The following is a 17,243-nucleotide window of genomic DNA, read 5'->3' as shown; positions in this document are numbered from 1 at the left end:
AACTAAAAGTTACGAGGTCAGGGCTCAATAAATATTTGCTGAATCTTGTAGTTGAGTGAAAATAAAGTAACGTGGAGTAAGCCGCCACAAAAAGAATGGAATTCAAGGTCCCCTCTTGTTGATCCCTAAGTGCAACTCTTTACTTGAATCACTTAGCCCTTGATACCCCAGGGTAGGTATCAGTGTCCTGACCTTGAAGATGGTGGCCCAACAACGTTCAGTGTTTTCCTAAGGTCACAGGGTAAAGGTCACACATGGGATCCCTAATTGCCCAGTCCCTGCACCACGGTGCCTCGCCCAAATCCAACCCCTCTCTGTGCTTGTGGAGAGCAGCGCACATCAAGGTCTCACGTGAGAGCTTGTAAGAAACCAGCTGACAGAGCTTGGGGACAACACACGTCTTTCCTTTAGTCTTTCTAGTTGCACATGCGCAGCTTCTTGGAGTGAGACTACTAAGAAGTTATGCTTTTTATAGCTGCTTTACGAAAAGTAATTATTCATTCCCTTCTTAAATGAAACAGAGACTTTGGTTTCAGAATGACTTTAATTAATGCAATTTTAACAGGACTATTCAAAAATCCAACACCGAAGGTAAAAATCTTGCTTTGATCTGCCTGCTTTATGACTTTTAAAACCCAATCAATCCAACCACAATGATGTTTTTCAATGGTAGGTTTGCACCATCTGTGAATTTTGGAAACCGTTCTTTCCTTGCTGACTCCAGAATGGAGTAAATCCAAACCACAAGATGTTCCCCAAAGGCAAGACCCGGCTGGGTTGACCCAGCAATGGCGAATGATGCGGAGCCAGGGCGCGTCAAGTCACGGCCTCTGCGGGCTTTGTTTGGAGATGTTTGGAGGTGAGAGATACAGACAGAACAGGTGCTTAGTAGGGGTGCTGTGCCTTACTCTAGGTAGAAGGGTGGAAGCTGGTGTGGGTGACAAGGTTATGTGAACATGGCAGGTGTCACAGCACGATTTTCACTGGGAATCATGCCCAGGGGTCGCTAACTCTCCACATTGATCCATGGGATTCAAGAAAAGAAAGTCCTTCAAAAACATCCTGGGACATGGCGCTGCCCATCCGGCCTCCTGTGGAAACAGCTACTTCCTAACAGAAGACCCCCCCCAGACCCTCTCATGGCTGGTGCTTTTGCCCCTCAATCTCAATTCAAATGCCACCTCGCTAGAGAGTCCTCATCACCATGCATCGCCTGTGAGTGGTGCTTACTCACAGCCTGAGGAAGGTGTCCTGTGAGCCCTGACGGTTTTTTTGGTTTTTAAATAATGCAAGGGCCTGACTTAAGCTTTGATTGCCCAGACATCCACTTCAAAGACAGCCATCTCTGGAATAAACACATCGCCAGTCACATGACTTGGTAAATAGTCTCCCCCCCCCCCCCACTGAGACGCCCTTGTTCTAGAGGTCTTCCGTGATTTCGATAACTGACCATTTGGGCTACTTTTTTTTTTCCCCTCCTCTTCTCATGCTTTACATACCTGTTCTTATGTTTTAAATTCACCACGAAAGAGTGAGTCTTCAAAACCCTAGGCCCCCACCCTCAACCCCAGTAAAAGAACCCCAGGCCCATGCTCTCGTTCTCTGTATACCTACGATCTCACTGTATGTAATTTCTTATAAATAATAAACCTGTGTTTTTCAAAGTTTCCTGATGGTTAATTCTGAAGGATGTCTTGCAATCATAATAAGAACCACAAAGGTTGGTCCAAACACAACATTGGTTGTTGACAGGCTGAGAGAAGTACAAAACACACGGTCATGGGAATACCTCCCCAACATAATTCAAAGTAAAAACAATGCCAACCACAGAATAAGTCTAAGGAAGCCTAACAGTGCTAATGTTTCACATGTGGACTAATTTAAATGTTTCTTTTGAATTATCAAATATTAAATTCTATCACTGAATATTTTGGAACACCTACAAAATACCAAGTCTACCTCCGGCATGACCACTGTAGCTTGCTATTCTCTGAAACTGTTTTCTGCACACTTACTCCTCTTGCTGGTCTCTCCCACTAGGCTTCAGGCTCCAGGAGAGTCTGTCTGCATTCCCCAGATATAGCACAACTCCCAGCAGGTGGGGCCCATTACATTTTTGTTGATAAGTGAACAAATGCCCCTCTCTCCTCTTTTCCAGTGGGCTCTGGTCTTCACCCTAGAGTTGAGTGTCCCAGACAGAGGCTGGGAGAACGGACCCCGTTATGGTGGGTGGAGGAAAGGCAGGAGAAGTTGGGGGCTCCAGGGCTCCTGGCTCAGAGAGCCTCCTCTGATAAAATTCTGTAAGGAATGCCCTGAAGCCAGCTGAGCTTGGAGGAACCTGCACACAGAAAAGGGTCTGTTTCCCGAGCAAGGGCCTGCCCAGATCCCAAGAGGTTGTTGGGGTCCCTGCTCTTGTCATAAGTGATGGCACAGAACATCACGGGACCCGAGAGGGCTCTTCTCTCAGGGCAGGTTCTCGAGAGTCCACTGGGCAGAGAAGTGAACAAAGCAGGGTTCTGTCTGCCTGCCACTCTAGCCTCAGCCTGAGAGAGAGAGGGAGAGGGGAGAAGGGTACAGGGAGAAAAGCCTGGATGCTGGCTTCCTGGGAGGCTGCATCAGCCAGATGACAATCGGAATTAGCATCAGAACACCTTGATAAAAGGAAGGAAGAAAGAGCTGAATCCCTGAATGAAAAATAGATTATTCACTGTCAGGCTGAACAATGGAACAAGACACAAATAGCAGCAGTGCCCAGAACATGCCAATTTTGCTCAAAAGTGGTGTGCACGGTACTCCAGCAGCCCTCCGGGGAGCTCAGTGCTGCCAAGTTGTGCACTGAGCAGGTGGACAGAGAGAGAGGTGGGAGGTGGGGAGAGGGAGAGACAGAACACCAATGTCTTCTCAGAAGTGGGAAGAATGTGGGCTTTAAAGTCAGAGATTTGTTGTCATGTCAGAGGGGTAGTAGATTGGGGGAGGGGGTTATCACTTTGTGAGGGGTATAAATGATAAATGTCTAGCTATCAACAGTGTTTTGTACAACTGCAGCTAATTAAACAAAGTCAGAGATTTGAATTATGTAGATCAAAAAAAGGGGTTCCATGGAAAGTAACCTCACAGGGCGATCTGATCATAAATTCCTAACTGGGCGGGTCATGGTGGGTAGTCACACCCCAGACATATAACTTCTTTAGGAAAAGGTTTTAAGCCAGTCCTGTCCATTGCTCTTGTACATCTAGGTTAACACACCTTTGAAATACCAGAAGTAATACCTCTGGAAGAAGGTATTAACCCTCAAGAGAGCACATAATCTTATTAACTATCCAGTAATCCAATCCCTGCCTTGGTTTCCCATACCTCCATGTAATTTTCCTTTTGTCCCCTCCTTAATGTCAAATGCGTAAAAGAAGCTACAAAACTGTTATTCTCTGGAGCATTTGAGATCTTGCTCCCTAGCATATGTTGTCAGTTTGGCTCAAATAAACTCTCTTATAAAAATTCTCTATGGGCTTGGACGTTTCTTACGTAGACAATAGGCTCCAACTGTCTCCCTGGGAACCTTGGCAGTTGTGAAGATAAAGCGTGAGCGTGTTGTCCAAGCCCTCAGTACAGATAACTAATCAAAGGGAACTGCTTCATGGCCCCCAGGGAGAAGTGTATGCTTCATGGCGCCCTTCCCAGCGCAGTGCAGGAGTATATGAGTGTGAAAACAAGGGAGGAGGGAGGCCTGCAAATGAGAATGGGGCACATCTGTCATGGTTGGGAAGGGACCATGAAGGCGTAAGGGCCTCTGTCCTTGGATGCTTTACGATCTCCCCTCACTCTCCTAGGACAACTCCACTGGTAAATACTGTTTAGTTTGTCACCAGCCAGGGACCCTCTCAGCAAGACTGACCTGACCACTTCAAATGGCCCAAACACACCTGTCCACCCTCCCTCTGGTGCTCTAGAAGATAGGGCAGTGACCTGCTGATTTCTGGGCCCAATCATCACTTCCCTGTGACCTGGCAGGAATCTTTGCAGCAGTTTCCCTTGACAGTTTTCCTGTGAGTCCTAGAAAAACTTCATTCCTTTGTTCTAAGTCGCCGTTCTAAGTCGTGACTCAGGTTATGGAGGGCCCTGCTCCCAGAGGGAGTGCCCTGTCAGCTCTTGGGCGCAGACACGTGTCAGGCTGCCTGCCATCTCATTCCAGACAACAAAACCTCCTCAGGAGGTAGAAACAATTACATTCCTGAAAAAGCATAGGGATGTGGGCCCAGCCAAAGGATTGCTGGATGGCCAGGAGGAACATTGGAGAAGCTGTCCACAAGAATGCCACCACCCCATCACTCCCTACAGAAAAGTGCAGAAATAGTGGATTATTATCACCCTTCTAACAGTTTACTTCCATGTCGAAACCACTATTCCGCATGCGCAGTTGATCAAGGTTGGTCCACTAGATGACCTTCCTGGGGTTGCAATAAGGAGCAGTTCACCATCTTGCCCCATAGCGCAGGCGCATACATGGTTACCAAGCAACGTAAAGATTAAAGCCCGCCACTTTCAAAAAGCCTGCTGTTTTCAAAAAGCCTGCCTTTTCGCGCAAGCCCACTTTGTCTCCAGTTTATAAAAGCAACCAAAGTCAGCCCCCAAGTCAGTTTTGAGGACCTTCCTTTCCTCTGTGTTTCTTTCCTTGTGCTCAAGCATAAGCTTAATAAAATTTGAAAATTTTTCTGGGGTTTCCTCTCAATTTCTATCTTGGGGAACCAAGAACTCCCACACGAGTAACACTGTCACTTAGGGAGGCCCAGAGGGGAGGGCAGATCTCAGCAAGGAGCAGGAAGGTGCTCCGGCTCCTGGCCGGGAAGTGCTGTGTGAGAGTGCTTGCTCACGAAGGCCACCTTACCTTGCTGAACGTCAGACAGTCCTTGTCCTGGTCTTGGTCCTTCATCTCAAAGTCGTACAGGGCTTTGCCCTGGGGCGGGGTGGGCGGCAGAGGCCGCAGGCACTGCACGTAGCTGGCGGGCAGGAAGCCTTGCACACCATGCAGCTCCCCGTGGAACCAGTTCTCATCCACCCTTCGCCGCAGGATGATGACATCGCCCTTGTTGAACTTGAGATCACCAGGTTCTTTCCCCTCGTAACTGTAGAGGGCTTTGCCATAAGGAAGCTGGGAAGGATTCTGAAAGAAAAACACAACACCAGTCACTCAGCACTGTCTTCTTGCTGCCTGGGTGGCTTGGAGTATGGGGCTCCCGTGTCCTGAGGGCACATGCAGAATGCCCTGCCCTCCAGTGAGAAGTATTTCAAAGAAACAGACACCCTGTCATAGAAATACACGCGCCCCTGGCCCTGCCTAGACAAGAAGGGCTACAAGAGGGTCTCCATGGCATGAGTTAGGGGCCAGGCACTGTCCTGGGCCTTGTGTGGCACTTACACATTATGCTGAAAAGGACTCCAAAGCAAGAGCTGAATTATCTTCATTTACAGGTAAGGGAACAGAAGCACAGGGAGAGATAAGGTAACTGGCCCAAAACCCCACATCTATAAGGGTAGAGCGAAATCCCTATGTAGGTGCTCTGGCTCCAGAATGTCCTCACCCACTACTCTGTGCTTAATCATCTGCCATTTCTATCTGCCAGATTTCCAAGTTATTAACCAACAAAAATTTCCTTACTTTATCTCTGAACCTTCCCAGTAACTCATAACATACCTCAAGGGAATTTATGAGACTGTGCCCTTCCCCCTCACGGCCTCACAAACGTGGCATATCCCTGGGACAGCCTGACTGTGGAAGGTAGAGGCCACCCCCAGGACCTTGGCCCCTAGTGCACCAAGTTCTGATGCCTTTCTGATGCCAGAAGTACAATTTCAAGAGCATAAAATAGATCCTCTTAATGTCATGGAATGTTCCTGTCACCCTGTCAAATGTTAGCTAACCCTTCCAAAAGGGATCTACCATCTTTGGTCTCAAACAGAAACCCAAAGAGAATTCTTGGCAATCTTCTGCTCTTTGACATTAAGGAGCCTGTCGAACTACCCTGAAACTTGATGTCATTATCCACTTCCTGGGTTCCTCTAACTTAACGGGACTTATTTCATAAAGACCAGTGGCTGCCTGGATTTCTCTTCCTCTTCTTTACAGGTGGCCAACACCCACTCAACGGAGTAAGCTTTGCCAAAGGCCAATCAATGGCAGAAGAAAACAAAACAAAAACCTTAGCACTGTCCCCACGTCAACGCCCAACAATTTTCCTAACAGAAGCCACATTTTCTCACCAGGGCTGCCTATGCCAAGGATTTCTTTAGTCTTTGCATCAGTCAATACTGGCAGAAAAGCCTGAAGCAAGACTACATGGAAAAGCTCTTTATAGAGAACTTAATAACATGTTGGCAACCCAGTCACTCTACATTTATGTGTCAGCAATATCAAACGACAGTAGTTAAGAGAGAACCTGCTGGCAAACTGACAAACAGCCACCACTAACCAATTAAATAGTAACACCAGAGGATTTGCAGAACTCAACGGGGGAAAAAAAAATCAGTTTGCTTCCAGTAACACTCATCCTGGCTAGCTTTGTACTGTATGAACAATAGACTGTAACAGGCCCCGATTTTAGAGAGCTGAGGCAAAGGGGTAATTTACAATCCAAATACTGCGATCAGAAAAGAATGGAAGAGGCTGTTGGCTATGGGCCACCAAAAGAATTCCATTGCCACACAAGGGCCAGTCAACCCCTAGCCCAGCGGTTCCAAATCAGTGACAATTTTTGTCCCCCAAGGGACAGTTGGCAATGTCTGAAGACATCTTTTGTGTCAACTGGGAGGTGGGATGTTATGGGTGTCTAATGCATAGAGACCAGGGATACTGCTAAACATCCCACAATGCACAGGCCAGCCCCTCCCCACAACAAAGAATTGCCCGGCCCAGAATGTTAATAGCGCTGAGGCTGAGAAAGCCTGCTCCAGCCTGTTAGGTAAAATTTATAAAAAGACAGGGTAGCTTTCTTGTTCTATTTGAACTTAGTGTATCACACCTTCACAAATTAAATACAAGGTCTGATAATTACATTCGTGAACTCATCCTAGAAAAAGTGCTACATGCCCCATTGCTGAATATCACTACGGTCACCTGCAAAGTACTCGCCTTGGGAAGCTATGTACTGATGCCAGTGCCTAGTCCACCCTTCAAAGCAATTTTGGAACTCTTTTTCTGGAATGGCCATCAGAGTTGTCGTTGTATTACCCTTGGTGTCCTGAATGTCATCAAAATGTCTTCCTTTCAATATTTCCTGTATCTTTAGGTAAAGAAAGAAGTCACTGGGGGCCAGATCAGGTGAGTAGGGAGGGTGTTCCAATACAGTTATTTGTTTACTGGCTAAAGACTCCCTCACAGACAGTGACGTGTGAGCTGGTGCATTGTCGTGATGCAAGAGCCATGAATTGTTGGCGAAAAGTTCAGGTTATTTTCGTCTAACTTTTTCACGTAGCCTTTTCAGCACTTCCAAATAGCAAACTTGGTTAATTGTTTGTCCAGTTAGCACAGATTCATAATGAATAATCCCTCTGATACCAAGTTCGCGAACTTAATTGCCAGACCTCGTATGACATTTCTATGATGGAAGTATTTTTACTGGTGACCACATGGAGAAGTTGAGATCCCCATCAAGGTAGGATGTGTTAAAGGGACAGAAGGAAAAAACTTACTGTTAACCTTGAAAACTGGCCTCAACTAGGTGCATAGAAGAAAACGTCACTTTGTCACACACAGACTCCATTTCTGTTGGTCCCCAGACTAAGAGGGCCATGCTCAAAAGCAATATCCTAAGAGCCATTGACTCTGAGGCAGTTTGGTCAGTTTTGCTACTATGCACAACAATGGAGAACAAGAATGGCCAGATGTGCAGCTTGGTTTCGATGCTCTGCCTCCCTCTGTGCACCTTCGTGCCATGCAAACACACGCACCTCCCCCTTACCCTGTGTGGAGGGGACACTGGCATTTCCACTCTGGCCTGCCCACCGCCAGCTCTTCCAGCTCTGTTGACAAAGAGGACACTCACAAGCACCACTTACATGTATGTTGTACAAGCCTGGCCCAACTTGCCCAGTGTGGCAGGTCAGGGTCTGGGTGCAGTAAAGACAGACTCAGGCATCACCCTCACGGGTGGTCTGGCAGCAGGTCTACTGCTCTCGAGTAGTATGTCCTCCCTGTTCCTGGGAGGCATGCACTCCTGATATTTGGGGGGCTGTCTTTCACTGATTCATCAGCATGGGCATGGCCCCACCTGTCTGAGCACTGTGGCCCCCAGGCCTCCCTGACCAGCATGACCACTTTCACAGTCCCTGTCTTTACCTTCTTCTACACTATGACTGAATACTCTGAGCTTACAACTTCCATTCAGAGCAATGGACTTATGTCAATCTAACTGCCTGTGACATGCCACAGCTCACTGAAGCCATCATCTGTCCTTCAAGCCCTCACCCCCTACATCCCTTTTCCTGGCCATGAAATTCCCACCTACCACTAAGAAAGTACCCTCTGCTCTTCCAGAGCCTACCTTTTCCCTCAGCCTCAGTGTTCATTTATTCTCAAATCCTGTTGATTCCACTTCTAAGCTGTCATCAAGAGACCGCATGCATGCTTCCACTCCTCCCACCCTGCTCTTCATCTCTCCCATAGAAACCATTGTAAACCTCCACCAGTGGGTCTCCAGGCTGAGGCTGGAAGCCCAAATGCAGGGCTGATCTTACTACCTTGCTGCTTACCTACCTACCTACCTACCTACCTACCTACCTACCTACCTACCTACTGCCCTCAGGGAGGGGTAGCATGGTATTCAAGGCTCTCCACACTGGCCTAGGCACAGCATCCCAGCCACAGCCCTGCCCGTGCCCAGCCACAGTGGGCAGCGTCCTCGCTCACAAAGAGCATGTGCTTCAGAAACCTCTGGGTCTTTGCTTACCCCCTCTACCCCGTCTTTCCCTCCCTAACCTGGCAGTGCCCCAGGCTGTCTGTCCTGGTCCTGGGAGCCTCTCACCCATCACTCCTACACTGCATTAGCCCTGTTCAACCAAGGCCCCAGAACAGGACTGCTGTGTTTGCCCCACAACCCCAAGACTGAGGAGAGTGCCTGGCACCCGGTAGGTGCCCTATATATGTTTGTTAATTAAAATGTGATCACATTATTCCTGAGATAGAGCAGGGAAGGAGGAGGGGGAAAATTCGAAGTGACAGACAGATTTGACATGGCAACCCTGTGAACCAGCTTGCCTCACACACATCCAGGAAAAGGGCACCAGTTCCAGCTCTGCAAAGAGGAATGGAAGAGCAGGTGTTCTCACATGTGAACCAGGAAAGGAGTGGGCCAGACTCCTTCTGAAGCAGCAAAAGCAGGGGTGGGAATGGACTGCACAGGGCCCTCACAGCGCTCCTCAGGCAGCCAAGATGGGGCCAAGCACCTCCTGGCCCCATGGTCAGAGGGCAAGGCTAACAGCAAGCAACCTTGCTGGCTCCAGCCATGTCTGGTTAGGAAGCCATGCTCTTCAGCTCCCCTCAGGGAGTAAGAAGGCAGAGGAGAGGGGAAGGGGAAGACAGAGAGAGGAAGAAACCTCACATCACTAATCCCGCCCACCCCCACCCCCACCCCTGACTGCCAAGATCAGCATCTGGCTGAGCAAAACTGAAGAGGGCCAGTAAACCTTTTTAAGATACAGGACACATTTGGGAGGACAAAAAAAAAATCAAAGACGGGACGATGCTGAGAGGCAGTTTATCCAGGGGCAGAAGCAGTCAGAACCTGGTTCTCGCTGTTAGGAAACACTCGGAAATGACTCTCAGCATTTCCACAGCATCTTTCATCTTCAAAGCCCTTTATAAGATTAATTAATTAGTCCATGACTAGGGCCCAGAGGCAGGCAAATGTTATTATGGGGGAGGGGAAAGACTTCTGCAAATTTCATGGCAGCAACTGAGCGGACATCTGAAATTTCAGCCTTCCCCAGCCCAGCCCAAGGAAGCTGAGCGGGTTCTCTGTTGCCATTTCCTGTCTGCCCCCAGACATTCCTTATAGCCTCTCTTACATTCTGTAGGCTCCCCTCTGGAGACACTGAATTCAAACACCGCCACCAAGGTGCCATTATATGGGCTCACGACATTAAGGAAAAGAAGTAAAAGGGAAAGGCGAAATACATCTGGGATGCCTACAGGATAATTAACACCAGCCACCCCTGCAAGACATTAATAATAATTAAACCTATAATGTCAATTTCATGGCTCATTACTCAGATGTATCACACAAATCTTACAATGGGCTTAATGTCCTACCCGGTGGAGACATGGGAGCTCACGCGTGTACGGAAGTGCCATCTCCATCTTTTATTGAGATCAGTGTGGCAGTGGGATTTAACAAATGTGCTTCCTTTCCACCATATTGCTGATGCTAAGTCATGCTGGTTTCTCTGGGAGTAAGGGCAGATACCACAGCTGGCCTGGAGTCCAGTGGACGGTGGAGGTCTTGGCTCGGGACTAAGCGTTTTCCAGATTTCCCAGCAAGTCAGCGTGAAGAGTATGGACAAAGATCACTCATCTTTTAGACTCCAAGGACTCAACCCTGTTTCCTTTTCCCAGTGCCTCCCACATAGCACTTGTCACAGTTCTAACCACATGTTACCAACAGAGAGTCCCCTGACTATCAGCCCCACAGGGTATACTGTGGGGGTATACTATGCTTGCTTTTGTTCCACGCTGCATCCCCATGCCCTGGCCTGATATCAATCACATGTTCAAAATACCTGTTGCACAAATGAATATATGGACTGCAAGACCGACCCCCTAGGATTAGGGCCTGAGCTAAGGGCCTCTGGTTAGAAGAACTGTGCCTGCACATTACTTTTCCCAGGATGTGAGATTCAGGGTTCATGTAGCCAAAAATCCTGTTGCTAACAGTGGCTGGGCCCAGATGAATGGGAAAGTCCTAATAATTGCCCCATGAAGAACAGGACAAACAGCTGGAGGAACCCCAGCCTGAGCAAAGGCATGGAGTTAGAGAAAGACACCACCTTGCCTCATGCAGGACATAGGAGTTGACAGGTATTGGGGAACTGAATCCTGGAGAGTTCCATAGATGATGAGCAGCCCAAAGAGGGGCGACTGCCTAACCACAAACAAACCACTCATCGCAAGGTCGATGAAGGTGGCAGAAACAGCTAATTGACCCCTCCCCCCATATCCATTTGTTCCTTCCTATCAGTGAGAATATTACAAGTTTAAATTGAGGTTAAGGTCACCCAGCTAACAACTTCATCTTCCAGCCTTACTTGCACCAGGGCTATATGTCAAAATTTCAGTCAATGGAATGTAAGTGAAAGTGATTTATGCAAATTATGGACCATGTTTTATAATGACATTTATAAGGTAATTGCACTTCCTGTCCTCCCTCCCATGGCCTGGATGGCAGTGTGGTGGGGGGAGCCTACTTTTTCTACACAAAGATTACTCTCAGAGCAAAAGACGAAAGGAACATGGGTCCTTGGATGACCTTGTAGAAGAGAGCCCTGGACTGTGACTTGAGAAAAAAGAAACTACCATATTTAAGATGTCATGTTTTGGGATCTTCTTATCAGCAGCTTAGCCTGTATCCTGATTAATTCAGGGGATCTGGGGTCAGATTTATGGTTTCTTTAGCTAATAAACCATTTTCAAGCCAATGCTTAAAATCACTATGAAGTTTATCATGTATGTACTTTCCTTTTAGAACAGTACTTTTAACATGAACACTCAGATTTAGAATTACATGAAAAGGCATGCTTTCTTGGCCTTACCATGTGTTAAATAATGTGTTTAACCAGAATGTCATGTTTTAGTTTACAAATTTAATCTGTGATGAAGTTGTTCTTGTATCACACTCCAGCCAGGAGGACCCCAGGTTTTAGTTTTAGAGTTAGTTATATTTCAAGTTCCTTCTTCCGTTTCTCTCACTGAAAGCTATCTTTTGGGTCCTGGCTTTTGTTTCTTTCACTCTTTTATTCTGATGGTTTTTCCTTCCCTATATTTGCATGCTCATTCTTCCAAGAATTTATGCAACATCACAATGTGCCAGATCCTACACCAGGCTCCAGAATACAGAGGGAGTGAGACACATCCTTTTATTCAGGCCACTGAAAAATACAACAAAAGAGAAAAGCGCATTGTGTCCCCAAACACAGGTAAAATGAGCACACCACTAAACTCCAGTCATGTGATGCAATTATGAAAATATAAGCTGTGGACATACATACATATAGATGACTCCATCCAGCCCAGAATCACTCGATGACTCTAAGACTGCCTTTAACTGAGTTTCTTGTTTTAGCAAGATTAGGGAAGATTAAAAAGCAAATGTACCTTTCTCCTCCCACTTTTTTGCTTTTCTCAGACATTGTCAAAGGCCCTCTTCCCAAGTTTGCTTGCTGCTCCAAGCACTTCGGCAATGAATTTGCTGATGTCAGTGGTATTTTACTAGAAGGTGGAAGTAAAATACCCATTAACTTCCCATTCTGAACTGTGAGGAGAAATGGGACTTAAGGAAGGCAAGTTTTGCCTTAGAGCCATCTGGTGATTCTGGGCTGGATGGAGTCATCTGTATGTATGTATGAAGCCCCCTGGGTTCCTCCAGGTGAAAGGTACTATAAAAAGCAAAGTCACTGCTATGCAATAGAAGGGAAGTGAGTCCTCCAATCTCTTCTCAAATTAGCCAGTACAACTTTATAATGTAACCATCGTGTCATAAGAAATAAACCTTTTTTCACAACAGCACTCTTCTCTTTAAAGAAGTTATGCTTTAAAAACCTAATTCACCCTTCTAAGGATGGGAAGCCAATTTCTAAGCCACTCACATATAGTTAACCCTGGAAAGAGGAGAGACACTAGAATCAAACTAAGTCTAGTGGAGAGAAGGTGAGCTCCAAATTAAGGTCACCTGAAAACATACTGAGGAAACCATTCTTAGAAAAAAGGTACTCCTGACAAGGAAATAGCTCAGTTAGGAGGGTTTTGTTTTGTTTCATTTTTTACTGCTTGGGAAGATATTTGCAATCAACATTATTGAGAATGAAGATAATTCTGTGGAAAGCGTGGGCGCACACAGACACGTTCACGAGCTGGGCTTGGGTCAGCATTCACACTGACAAGGGTCCCAAATAGTTTGCTCCTGTGCGAATCCCCATCTTCAGGAGCAGGCGGAGACGCTCACAGCCAGGACACGTGATGGCTGCAGCACTCTTGTTCCGGCCAAGGCCAGGAGCTCACTTGTCACTATGCGCATGAAGGGAATAAATGGAACAGTGAGGCCACCAAACAATGAGAGCCTCTACTGACCGCCCGCCCAAGACCACTGCTAGCCCTGGCTCCGTGGCACCTATCAGCCCAGGCGGGGGCACTCGAGTAGGCACACTGATATGTGCGCCTTCTCCCTCTGAGACCCACACATCCTTCAGAGTCTGGGCAGCTTCTGGACACACAACTGCATTTCTGAGCACCAGATTTTTCAAAGCCAGCTGGTTTGGCAGAGCTTCTAAAGGATTACTATAACACACTGCTGCGGACTGGTCAAACCACGGCTTCCCAAAGTTCTGTTTCAGCAGCAATCTCTCTATTTCTGGTTTGCAAAGATAAAGTTGCCCTGAGAGAAGTTTCTCAGGCATTCTTGTGATATCCAACTCTGAATTATCCACGCTGCAGAGGGGTGAGGGAAGCATAGTTAGCCGTGAACTTCTCAGCATGGACTTTTTAGGCATTTCCACCTTCCTAACTGAACTTCTTCCTATCTGTGTCCCTTGGAGGGACTTGGACACACAGTGTGCTGAGCTGTTAGCACACGGTCACGATCCCACCTCCTCTCTCCTCCTGCCAGGGAAAACAAGCAGTGGAACAGCCCAAAGTCGGCAATGAAAACAAGAAGGTTCTATGAAAAGGAAAGCAAAGGAAGCTGAACCCTGAGGCTCCTTAACAGGAGTCCTATGGGTCCTTGGTCCAGGGCTGCATGCATCACTGGGCAGAGCAGAGTGACAAAAGAAGACTCACAGGAAGTACAAAGGAGGCTAGCCACCAGTAAGAGCTGTGGTGGGAAAGGCGGCACGGAGTGGCACCTTTCACTGAAATCACACTGTGCGTGCCCAGAATCTCCCTGAGTCCAGGAGGAACCCACCCTCCATCCCTGGCCGGGAGAGGTGGAATCTGACTGAGCAAATGGTGAGCTTATGGGTGCAGGGCCCCATGTAGGAGGAGCCAGGCTTTCCGTGGCTTCCTTGGCTTCCAAACTCCTCCAGGTGGCTCTGGAGCTGGGCGTCCAAGTGTGACGCCCCTAGGAAGGTGTGTGCGCACCCCACTCCCCTACTTCCAACACCACCGTTCCATTCTGCTCTCCTTCACCTTCATAGCACAGTTCCACTAAGAGCTTGAAACAGTTCAAAGGCTAACAAAATGAGGTTTTGAGCCCCCAGGTGATTTCCTGTTCCACCTGGGCATACCCGTGTTCTTTTGGACACAAGCACAGCTCCCCATGGAGCCTCAGCCCTACGCACTGCCCCTGCCACCCATGAACCGCAACACGGCTCTCCTCTCACCATCTGCCCCTGTGACCTTATAGTGCTCCAGGGATCCCTGCCAGTCTGGGAACTATGACAGCCAGGGGCCTATGCTTTATTTCATGACCTAAAATGTGAAGAATGCTCTATAACATCTAGTTCAAAAAGGAAATCAAAAGTAATCCTGTTCTGACAACTATGAAAACATGAGATAATCAGAATTATCTGGAGAAGTTTTAACCCTGAGGTTAGTAGTGCTGTATCCAGGTCATTAGTAAGTATTTTAAGTATTTGTTTAGAGACCAGAATGCCTAGTTCAGGCTCCTAGGACCCACCTTTCATTCCCTGTACAGAAAGGACATGCATGGGCAGCATGCATGTATGTATGCAAGCATATCCACACATACACACTCAAACTGTTTTTCAAACTTAATCCACCCACCACACACCCAGGTTTATTGTTCTGAAGTCTGTGAGGAGAAAGGGAAGGTGAACATATCTTCTATTAGCATAAATCAGGAGTTGGCAAGCCATGGCTCTGGCGCCAAATCCATCCTGCCTCCTGTCTTTGTAAGATAAGTTTTATGGGGACGCAGCCACGCCCATTTATTTACAACAGCAGAGTTGAGCAGTTGCTACAGAGCACACCGGGAACACAAAGCCAAAAACATTTGCTATCTGGTCCTTCACAGAAAAAATATCTGCCAACTCCTGGAATAAAAACGTCAAGGTTCGCCGTGGCCCAAGGTCAGATGCTTTCAGTTTCCACTCTTTCCAAGGGTAAAGTGAGCCACTGCGGGACCCCTCTGTGTAAAAAGAGGGTGTGATACATTTAAGAACAGCACTGCCACTTCTGGTGTCAGAGTAGTGATTTGGGAATCAGACAGCCCTGGCCTTGCCAGGTGCCTTTTGACAAATCACCTCAGTTCTCAGAGGCTTTGTTTTTCCCATACTGGAGATAATCAAATTTGTCCTTCCATATTTCCTAGGAATGTCAAGAGAATAAAATTGATGATAGGTAACGAGCTGTTTGTCTCTGAATAAAGAAGGTGCTATAAAAACAATTATTATAGACTGTTTGCTGAGGCAAACAAATGTTCCAAGAGCCTGGAGGCTTGTGCTAGAAAAAGCAGAAGTTTCTCTGTACAAAAATGGCCAATCATGACCCCTAACTCTACTCAGATGGCTGAGGTGAGGACGATGCCCTGCTTGGCACCTGCATACATTGGCTCAATAACCCATCGGGCAAATGATACATGAGCAACACTCTGGCGTGTTGTCCTTGGGTGTCATCCTCTTTCACCTCTCACAGGTCTCCGTGTACGAGCTCAGGGTTCCAGGAGTACTTACTATCTCACTTCCAAAGGGACACTCTTCAGCCTTACTTTCCCAGTCGGTTACCGTTTCAGAAAGATTGGCTGCTTTCTCCTTAACTCCTGGGGTGTTCCATGTACTGTGTCCTACAGGCTCCCTCTGTGACCCTCTGAGTCCCCACAGCCACCCTCTATGAAATAGGACTTGTCATTGCCATTTTATAAGTGAGAAGAATCAAGAGAAGCAAGTAAGTTCCTCAGTGTCATGGCGCTTAGAGGAGGGGAACCAGCTTTCAGCTCTCAGCCACAAGCCTGCCTCCTCACTCTCTCAAAGTGGGAGGGGGCCCCTATGGAGCGCTAATAATTGCTTGTTTACCATGGAAGGAAAAGGAAAGGTGTGGATCAATTATCCATTAGGACAGAAGGGTCCAGATCTGTTTAAATTTCTCCAATTTGGAGAAGTACTCATTTTTCCTCTTTCTGGGAAGACCACACCACACTGGGAACTCACGCCGAGAGGTTCCTAGACATGTACTTGACAACAGCTATCCGGAGGAGAGTGTGACCAAATTCTCAGCACACCCTAAGGTAGGGACCATGGTCTTGACCTTGAGAAGATGGCTTCCTGTGAGTGTTAAATTACTTCCCATTGGCAAAACCACCAGAAAGCAGCGTATAATGTGTTTACTACTAAAGTTGTCCACATCACATATCACACAAAATACAGACAGGCAAGCTCTGTACAAACAAACAAACAACAGACCTCAGCAAACTAAACTTGATTGTATTATATTACTCAGTTATAGAGTCAGTTATAAAAAAAAAATTTCTCCTATTCACAGAATGATGGATTTCTTGGAAGGTGTGCCATCTGCTCTGATGCTTCACATATCCCTTGGCAGGATTGAAACACTGAGCATGGACCCATGAGCAGAGCACATGAAGGATTCTTGCTCTCCTCACCCAGTCCCTCATTACTCTGCGAGTAAAACAGTTTGCGATGTGGGAGGTGGGGGCCATCATGCTAGGTGCTGGGGACACCACAGACAGGAGCGTAAGGCTCCTGGCCACAGAGAAGTCACAGGGAAGGTGGGGGGCAAGGCCAGGAGAGTGACAAATAGCACTGAGCACCCCACAGGCTCTGAGCCTTGGGTCCTGGGCAGGGTGGGCCCAGCCTCCATGTGAGAAGAAGGAAGAGGGTCCCTGGGCCCAGGGGTCCAAGCTTTCTTCTCACTACAGATGGGCCCTGAGGTTTTTAAAAATCTTATGAGGCCAATCTCAGAAAACAAAAACATCCCATTCGCCCCTTTCGTATCTCCCCTCTATCCTCTATGAAGGTTTTAGGCACTTCAGATACATAATAGAAATGCATGAAAACTTTCAAAACTGGAA

The 17,243-nt window shown here is 47.3% G+C and overlaps 1 protein-coding gene across 1 annotated transcript in view; it reads right to left on the bottom strand.

Annotated features, from left to right (window-relative positions):
• SH3RF3 (SH3 domain containing ring finger 3) overlaps nucleotides 1-17,243 on the bottom strand; it is a 353,595-nt gene that overhangs the window by 158,068 nt on the left and 178,284 nt on the right. Inside the window, exon 2 of the mRNA XM_081068500.1 lies at nucleotides 4,883-5,158. Coding sequence (XP_080924626.1) covers nucleotides 4,883-5,158 — 276 coding nt within the window. The remainder of the gene's footprint in view (nucleotides 1-4,882; nucleotides 5,159-17,243) is intronic.

This window comes from Rhinolophus hipposideros (genome assembly GCF_964194185.1).
Source record: "Rhinolophus hipposideros genome assembly, chromosome: 12".
Classification (NCBI taxonomy): Eukaryota; Metazoa; Chordata; class Mammalia; order Chiroptera; family Rhinolophidae; genus Rhinolophus; species Rhinolophus hipposideros.
This window is presented reverse-complemented; position numbering and strand designations above follow the sequence as displayed.